General features: G+C 45.0%; 1 protein-coding gene across 1 annotated transcript in view; it reads left to right on the top strand.

The window, feature by feature from the left end:
* TAF12 (TATA-box binding protein associated factor 12) overlaps positions 1 to 8,271 on the top strand; it is an 18,391-nt gene extending 10,120 nt beyond the window's left edge. Inside the window, exons 4-6 of the mRNA XM_008054783.2 lie at positions 696 to 810; positions 5,691 to 5,779; positions 7,796 to 8,271. Of these exons, the coding sequence (XP_008052974.2) occupies positions 696 to 810; positions 5,691 to 5,779; positions 7,796 to 7,831 (240 nt within the window). The 3' untranslated portion in view covers positions 7,832 to 8,271. The remainder of the gene's footprint in view (positions 1 to 695; positions 811 to 5,690; positions 5,780 to 7,795) is intronic.
* The last annotated feature ends 1,355 nt before the right edge of the window (positions 8,272 to 9,626 follow it).

The following is a 9,626-nucleotide window of genomic DNA, read 5'->3' as shown; positions in this document are numbered from 1 at the left end:
CTCCAGTCTGGGCGATAGAGTGAGACTCTAACTCAAAAAAAAAAAAAAAGTAAAGAAAAGAAAAGTGTGTTAAGGCTCGGCGCGGTGGCTCACACCTATAGTCTCAGCACTTTGGGAGGCCAAGGTGAGAAGATTGCCTGAGCTCAGGGGTTCAAGACCAGCCAGGGCAACGTGGAGAGACTTTGTCTCTACAATAACTTTTAAAAAAATTAGCCAAGCATGGTGGCTTGCGCCTGGAGTTCCAGCTACTTGTGAGGCTGAGGCAGAAGGACCACCTGAGCCCAGCATGTCAAGAGGTTGCAGTGGCTGCGAGTGTGCCACTGCACTCCACCCTGGGCTACAGACAGAGACTTTGATTTAAAAAAAAAAAAGACTGAGTCAGGTATTATGATGATTCACTTTTGTTTTCCTACCTAATTCAGAAGAACTTATTGAGGTTGGGATTGGGTTAGTTGATCCTTGCTGGGTGGAAAGTACAGGAAGTATATCCTCAGAAAGGTATGAGTTGCAGTCAACCTGGGCAATATTTCTGTTGTCCTCCTCATTTGTCATCCCCACCTTAGCCTGAATGCTGATTCCAGGCCTTCTGATAAAAAGTCTGACTAAATATGTAACTCAAGTGGCAAATAGTTGTCTTAGCAATAGGAGCCCCACCCTGCCAGTGTTATCGTTACTCTCCCACTTGCCTTCCCCAGATGCTGCTGCAGATTGCTGATGATTTTATCGAGAGTGTGGTGACAGCAGCCTGCCAGCTTGCTCGACATCGCAAGTCCAGCACCCTGGAAGTGAAAGATGTTCAGCTGCACTTAGGTAGGTGGTCTTGTTTCTCCCTTAGGTATCCATAGGACTGCTCCTTCAGGACTGCCAGGGAAAGTGTAGTCAGAGGAACCTTCATGCCAGGACCAGGCTTTTGGGCCCTGAGAATTATGTATTAATTCTATAGCAGCACTAAAAGAAGAGAAATCCATCCGTAGGGAAAATGAGCCCAGGCATTGGATTTGAAATCAAATCCCGCCACTTTCCAGTTGTATCAGCTTTTCCTTCCTACTTAGTTTATCTTAGAGCCCATGTCCTCATTTGTAATGTGAGGAGGCCATAATATCCTTCTTATAGGTTAATTGGGAGTATTATAAATTATGTTTGTAATGTGACTGGCACAGGTCTAGCACAAAGTAAGAGTTTAGTAAATGTAGCTACTATTATGCCTCCACGATTCAAATAAAACTTGTTCCTCAGTTGCATTTACTATACTACATTGTAATTATCAGTTTACATATTCATTATAATTATTCCACTTGATCCCAATAAATTCATGATTAAAAAAAGAAACTGCTCCTCTGTGTTCTCTTGTAGTTTTTAGCCTATTTATGCATTTTTCCCAAGAAAATTATAATATATATAACAGTTTTTATTCTGCTTTATAACTTAACAGATACTAAATTTGATCTTGGGTTCTTGTGGGAGATACTCATCTAACACTGATAATCATAGTCATTTGGAAATTCTTTTTTTTTTTTTTTTTTTGAGTTGGAGTCTCACTTAGTCACCCAGACTGGAGTGCCGTGGCTGAGCCTCGACCTGCTGGGCTCCGGCAATCCTTCCGCCTCAGCCTTCCAAGTAGCCGGAATTACAGGCATGCGCTACCACGCCCGGCTGATTTTTTGATTTATTGTAGAGATGAGGTCTCGCTGCCCAGGCAGGTCTCGAACCCGCAGGCTCAGGCAATCCACTCACCTCAGCCTCCCAAAAGCGCGGGATTACAGGTTGAGCCACCGAGCCCGGCTCATTTGGAAATTCTTTATAGCCTCTGCATTGATTACAATGTGATCAAAAGAAAGAGAGCAGTCTATAACTTCAAAGACAGGCCAAGTGAATGGAATGAGACAGCTGATTAAGGGATTCAGTGTAGATCAGCCCGTGACTGATATTTTTGTTTGTTTCTTTTGTTTTGTTTTGTTTTTGAGTAGAAGTCTCACTGTCTCCTAGGCTAGAGTGCAGTGGCATACTCAGCCACCACAGCCTTAGCTTGCTGGGCTCAGGTGATCCTTCTGCCTCAGCCTTCAAAGTAACTGGAAAAACAAGTGCACGCCACTACATCTAGCTAATTTTTTTGATTTCTTGTAACGAGGAGGTCTCACCAAGTTGCCCAGGCTGGTCTTGCACTTCTGGGCTTAGGCAAGTCTCTCACCTCCACCTCCCAAAGTGTTGGGATTACACGTGTGGGCCACCAGGCCTGGCTCCATGACTGCTTACTGAAAGGCTTCCTTCCCAGTGTCAAGAAGCTATTGCTTGGGGAGGCGTTGGTAATCTAGGTTGAGTAGATAACACACTTCTTGTTAACTTGGCTGGTATTAATAGATGAGGTCATATATTCCAGCTGTCTGTTATTGTGTAACAGACCACCCCAAAACATTGACTTAAAACAATGACAGTTGGCCGGGTGCGGTGACTCACAAACTATAATCCCAGTACTTTGGGAGGCCAAGGTGAGAGGATTGCCTGAGCCCATGGGTTTGAGACCAGCCTAGGCAACTTAGCAAGATCTCATCTCTACAATAAATCAAAAACTTAGCTGGATGTGCTGGCACATGCCTGTAGTCCCAGCTACTTGGAAGGCTGAGGTGGAAGGCTCGCCTGAGCCCAGCAGGTTAAGGCTGTGGTGGCCGTGAATGTGCCACTGCCCTCTGAATGACAGAGTGAGACTCCAACTCAGAAAAAAACACCAATGACAGTTATTGATTTTATTCATGAATCTAGGAGTTGACTAGACTCAGCTAAGCAATTTTGCTAAGAGGTCTCTCATGCGGTTAAAGTCAGGCTATGGCTGGAGCTGAGAAAAAGATTTATTATCTTGAAGAAAGGTTTATTAGTTTCCTAGGGCTACCATAACAAAATACCACACACTATGTGCCTTAAAAATGTGTTCTCTTACAGTTCTGGAGGCAAAAAATCTGAAGTAAAGGTGGTTGGCACAGTCATGTTCTCTCTGATGCCCCTAGGGAAAAATTTATCCTTATTTCTTCCTAGCTTCTAGTGGTAGCTGACAATTTTTGTTTTTTTTTTATGACTTGTAGTTGTATAACTCGTCTATGCCACAGTCTTCACATGGTTTTTCCCATGTGTCTCTGTCTCTTCTTTTTTTTTTTTTTGAATTGGAGTTGCCCAGGTTGGAGTGCAGTGGCATGCTTATGGCCACCACAGCCTCGATCAGCCGGGCTCAGGTGATCCTTCCGCCTCAGCCTTCCAAGTAGCTGTAACCACAGGCACATGCCACTACACTCAGCTAGTTTTTTGATTTATTGTAGAAATGAGGTCTTTCCAAGTTGCCCAGGCTGGTCTCAAACCCCTGGGCTCAGGCAGTTATCTTGCCTCTGCCTCCCAAAGTGCTGGGATTACAGGCATGAGCCACCACACTCAGCCAAGTGCTGCTTTACACTAGCCATTTTTTTTTTTTTTTTTTTGAGTTGGAGTCTCACTCTGTCACCCAGACTGGAGTGCAGTGGCCGTTCCTGGCCACCGCAGCCTCATCCTGCTCGGCTCTGGTGATCCTTCCGCCTCAGCCTTCCAAGTAGCTGGAACTACAGCCACGTGCTACCACGCCTGGCTAATTTTTGATTTATTGTAGAGATGAGGTCTTGCTAAGTTGCCCAGGCGGGTCTTGAACCTGCAGGCTCAAGCAGTCCACTCACCTCAGCCTTCCAAAATGCGGGATTACAGGCTGAGCCACTGAGCCTGGCCTACACTAGGCATTTTACTACCTGTTTTATTCACTAAATGATTGTTGCTATTCTGTTATATATAATATATGTATACCCTTGTATGACTTATATAGCTACACATACATACATTTGTGCATTCACACCCATTAGCTACTCTATTTATTTGAAGTGACTTTGCATACCTTGATCCACTTTTTGTTGACTCTAAAGTTCAATTCCTAGAGTATAATCTTAGTGTTAACTTTCAAGTACTGACAACATAAATTATAACAGAAGGTTTCAGACATTTCTGTTTTCAAAGAAATATTGGAGGAGAGCTGTATATCAAATTATTCCAGAACCAAACATGAATCATGCATTCATACAATATTTACTATGCATTAGATGTAAAGTATGACTGTGAAATCACTACTACTCAATTTGATTTAAGTAGGTGTCTGCAGCTGGGCTCGGTGGCTCAGCCTGTAATCCCGTGCCTTTGGTAGGCTGAGGAGAGTGGATTGCCTGAGCCCGCAGGTTCGAGACCCGCCTGGGCAGCGAGACCTCATTTCTACAATAAATCAAAAAATCAGCTGGGCGTGGTAGTGCATGCCTATAATTCCGGCTACTTGGAAGGTTGAGGCGGAAGGATTGCCGGAGCCCAGCAGGTCGAGGCTGCAGTGGCCGGAAGTGGCCACTGCACTCCAGTCTGGGGGACAGAGTGAGACTCTAACTCAAAAAAAAAGGTGTCTGCTTGGAGCAAAACAAATTCTGCAAAACCTTTGTTCAGTGCTATATGAACACTGATAAGGAGGGAGAAAGGAATCTACATTTAAATCTTTTTAAATAGTAACTTATTCCCAAATAATTTTGTGTAAGTATAACTTTTAATGTTGCGTATGCTTAAAGTGCAGTATACCTTTATTTGTGAGTTTAGGTTATGTAGCTATGCCAGTTACTGACAAGGTGGAATAAACAAAGTTCCTTTCCTCTGGGAACTTCTAGTCATGATCTTACAGGGATAATAGTATCCCTGTAAGGGCACAAGGGTATGAAGCTGTGGGTAGACATACCTTTATCTGTATCCATGTCTATATATTTGTTCCAGGCTCTGGGTTAAACACTTCCCATGTGTTATGTCATTGAATGCTCCAGTGTTGTTATTACCATGTAAAAGATAAAGAAATTGAGACTCAGCATCATACAGCTCCACAGTGAAGCAGCAGAACTGGCTTTGGCTCTTATTCCAGAATACTAGAATTAGCCTTGTGTCCCTAGGCTTTCTTTAATTTTGAGAGGGGTTACTTTGAGCCTAGAGGTGAGACAACAGAAGGAATAACTGACATGTGCTTTCTGTGGACTAAATAAGCTCAATGAAGCCTTAGGGCTCAGCATTCATAGCTTTGACTACTTTATTCCTCTTTTCTTGGCAAGAAGCTTGAAATGTGTCCTTTAAAACCTAGGGGGAGGCCATTGCTTTGTTAAACTCTGGTGTGTCCACATGGCTTTTTGAGCTATGGTCACCATGTTTCTTAGCTTTGGCCCCCTCCCCTACCTTGGGGAGATGAAATCTATCTATCTATCTATCTAATCTACTTTTCTCTCCCCCTCCTTTCCTCCCTCCATTTACCATTGCTTTGCTAAGCTATGGTCTGGCCATGTTTTCCTTAGCTTTGGCCCCCTCCCCTACCTTGGGCCTTGGGGGAGGTGAATCTCTCTCTTCTGTCTCTCTTCTCTTTCTCTCTTTTACTTTCTAAATAAGCCGTATTTTCTAATTTAAAAATAAATAAATAGATAAAATCTAGGAGGAGTCATGTGTGATTTCTCTACTTGCATTCCATAGAGTCACCCTGTAGGGTTAGTGCTAGTAGGTTGATGCCCAGATTCATTCTCCCTGACCCTCAGACGAACGCATCAGACCCTCATCACACATTGCAATGTTAATACTCTCTTCCTGGCATCCTTATCTCTTTGCTGGCATCTTCCTTGCAGAGCGCCAGTGGAACATGTGGATCCCAGGATTTGGCTCTGAAGAAATCCGACCCTACAAAAAAGCTTGCACCACAGAAGCTCACAAACAGGTAAGGCGCCACCAGAGTCCTGGGGACAGCCAGGACTGATCCCTTGAGCTACATGTGAGAGGGGGTACACACAGCTACCTTCTAGGGGCCTCACTTTCCCCACCCACCAAGCTTCACTTTGTAGACCAAGGATCAGAGAGGGCAAGAGGCAGCTGTGATCTCTGGAGAGATCAATCCGATATTTCCTTAATGTTTACCTGTTCCCATATGGGGGTCTCAGTTTTCTCTCTCAGCTCTGATGGGCATTGCTTAAGTTGTTGATTCTAGGTTCTTTTTTTTTTGTTGTTCTTTTTTTTGAGACAGGGTCTTACTCTGTTGCCCAGGCTAGAATGCAGTGAGCAGTCATAGTTCACTGCTCAGGAGCTCAAGGGAACTTTTTGCTTCGGTAGCTAGTTCTATAGGTGTGTGCCACTACTACCAGTTAATTTTTTGGAGAGATGGTAGTCTCACTGCGTTATTCAGGCAGGTCTCGAATCCTTCCACCTCGGCCTCCAAAAATGCGGGGATTATAGGCAGGAGCCACCATGCTTGGCCTAGGTTCTTCTCTTTCTTTTTTTTTTTTTTTTGAGTTGGAGTCTCACTCTGTTGCCCAGACTGGAGTGCAGTGGCCGCTCCCGGCCACCGCAGCCTCAACCTCCTGGGCTCTGGTGATCCTTCCGCCTCAGCCTTCCGAGTAGCTGGAACTACAGGCGCATGCTACCACGCCCGGCTAATTTTTGATTTATTGTAAAGATGAGGTCTTGCCAGGTTGCCCAGGCGGGTCTCGAACCCGCGGGCTCAGGCAATCCACTCACCTCAGCCTCCCAAAGGTGCAGGATTACAGGCTGAGCCACCGAGCCCGGCTAGGTTCTTCTCTTTATGGATGGAGCTCATCACCCCCACACTAAATCATTGCTGATTTGAATACCACATGTGACCCTGTGACGAGAGGGCAGATGAAAGAAGGCAGAAATACTTATATGCTATACTTGTGCTGAGAGGTGGTTTCCCTGCTGCTTTGCTAGGCATTCTGACCTGTGCCCCAGCATAACCTTTGTTCTCTGTCCCTTTTAACAAGGAAACTAGGGTCTCATATAAGAATCCCACTTCCACCGGGGAGCAAGTTGACCCTATCATTGGTCAGTCCAACTGTACTTTTGACCTCCTTTTGTCTAGGCTCTTCTTATCCTTTCTGTCTTAATTTAACTGGCTACTCTGATTTGAAAAGTAAGCTTTTTTCAGGCTTGACAGGCACAACTGGATGGCCCTGGGTGAGTGTTCCTTGCTTTGCCATAGCCTGGTATCTCTAGAGTGGGTGTTTACAAAGCTTACTGAAGAAGTTGCCAATTGCCTGAATTGAAGGACTACACTGTTCTTCAGAAGAGAGTTGCTCTAGACAATGGTCTGTCACTTTGGCTCTCTTCCCAAATTATCCACTTTTTAGCCCTATTTATTTAACTAACCAATATCATAATATTGGGTCAGAAAGAGTGAACAAAGCAAGTTGTTAATTTGGCCAGGGGCTAGTAATAGTAAAATTGAGACTCATGACCTAAATGTTTCTATGATGGGTTGTGGTAGAAGTTGTTGGTCTTCAGTTTCCCTCCTTTGCAGGCAATTATTTGTGACATTTGTATGACAACAGGTTTGAAATCGAGGCTCTTGCCATACTTTTTCCATCATCAAAGAGAAGAGATTGGGGTGGGGGGAGCCTAGAAAACACATGCTTTGCTGGCTTATCCTCTAAGTCCCCAAAACACAATTGTTGTCATCTTCTCTTGCTTTTAGCTTTTTTGCCATCTTGCTAGCCTAGAGCAGTTTGAGTCTTTTCATCAATGAAGTAGTCCACTGGCCCATCTGACCATCTCTTGGGGGCCTGCAGACTTCTCTCCAGTTAGAAGGGGCCTGAGTTGTCCCTGAGGGCTCCGGCCTATGGTGTAGACCATTCTGCCTGCTAGCCACACATGGATAGTCCAGAAGGCTCCTGACTCTGACTGCTCCTGTGTAACTACTTATTTCTCTCTTTTTTTTTTTCAGAGAATGGCACTGATCCGGAAAACAACCAAGAAATAACACACGGATATGTCAGGGAATGGACAACAATGTATTTGGAGATACTTGAGCTGAGACCTCAGCCATCTCATCCTTGGAATTTTTTTTTAAATGCTTTACAGAGAAGCATATATTTTTTATTAACAGTGCAGCAATATCTATAATGACTGAGAGGATCTGCCAAAAGAATAAAACCTCCTACCCCAACTTCCGGTCCCTTTTCCCTGCCGTCTCAAAGAGGAGCAGTGTATCTTCCAGAGAAGATTTTATTTGTGGTTTATTATATAAGTGATTGAATATGGGACAAAGCATTATGGTCTTGTTGGGTGAGACAGTATTAGCAGGATTCTTAGAGGGTTTTGTTTCCTCCTTTCCCTTTTTCCCAGTACTTTGTAATGTCAGTGTTTATATGAATATGACTTTCATTTGCTTTTCCAGAATAAAGAAGTTATTAATGGAAAGACGCAGGGTGCATGGCTTACAGCCTTTGAAATGCTAGAGGGAGTCAGGAGGAGGAAAAGCCAGGCTGGGTATAGCTCTTTAGTCAGCAGGTGGCAGCACTGCTATTTGTCTCTGTATTTCAGAAAAACTTTGGGATTTATCGTTATTTTGCTTCAAGGGAGGCCATAGCATCAGGAGGAGTTTGAGTCCGGTTTCTCTGCCATAAAAATTGGGCAAGGTGTGGGCCAGGCGCGGTGGCTCACGCCTATAATCCCAGCGCTTTGGGAGGCTGAGGTGAGAGCATTGCCTGAGCCCACGGGTTTGAGACCAGCCTGGGCAACTTGGCAAGACCTTGTCTCTACAATAAATCAAAAAATTAGCCAGGTGTGGTAGCATGTGCCTATAGTTCCAGTTACTTGGAAGACTGAGGCAGAAGGACCACCTGAGCCCAGCAAGTCGAGACTGTAGTGACCAGGAGTGTGCCACTGCACTCCAGCCTGGGTAACAGAGTGAGGCTCCGACTCAAAAAAAAAAAAGAAAGAAAGAAAGAAATTGGGCAGGGTGACCTTCTCTCATGAATCCTAAACTAAAGAGGCATCCTTGTTTTGGCAATACCGTGTGCCAAAAACCCTTTTTACCTGCTCCTCTGGAACTTCTGGAGAAAGTCATGTTCACCCTTATCTCAGAAAGAAGATGGAAGTAGCCTGGGGGGAAGGTCTGTTTGTGTAGGAGCCCCCATTGTTTTTAGTCGCTGGTATCTCTGATCCTGGTATTTTCATCATTGTGCCAAGGAAAGCAGGTCCATTCTAGAACTCAGAGTCATGTCCTTCAGTGGCACCTGCCATCATCCTGTCTTGGGCCCAGCAGAGCCCTTATGGATTGTGAGAGTCCTATGAGCTTTAGAGAGGGGTCACTGCTACAGGCACATCTCCCTTGACCTGCTTCGGTCCTCTGCCTCTTACAGTTTGGCCCAAGGAGGGCTCCTGCTTTTCACTCCCTCCCACCCTGAGTTAGGTCCCTTGACCCCTTTCTTCACAGTTGCATAGGTCTCTTGGGTGAGCAGTTCAAAGGCTGTGCTGATGTAACTGTTGCTCTTGGCTGAAGTCTCAACATAGCAAGTTCCCAAGGAGGTAGCCGGCTTCTCCTCTCCTTCAGCATCACCTGGCACTCAGCCGCCAGGCCACTCTTGTGGCCTACCACCAGGATGAGGATGTTGAGGGGTTTCACTTTCTTCAGAGCCTTCTGATGCCACCTTGCGATGTTCTCAAAGGATGTTCTGTTGGTGATATCAAGCAGCAAGAAGCCTCCAGCTGAGTTGTGATGATAGTAGGAGCGGGTTGCTGACCCAGCTGCCAAGAAGGAATCCAGAATTAGT

Source organism: Carlito syrichta, unplaced genomic scaffold, assembly GCF_000164805.1.
Source record: "Carlito syrichta isolate Samal-C Ts95f unplaced genomic scaffold, Tarsius_syrichta-2.0.1 Scaffold79789, whole genome shotgun sequence".
NCBI lineage: Eukaryota > Metazoa > Chordata > Mammalia > Primates > Tarsiidae > Carlito > Carlito syrichta.
The sequence above is the reverse complement of the archived record's forward strand: the minus strand, read 5'-3'. Positions and strand labels throughout refer to the sequence as shown.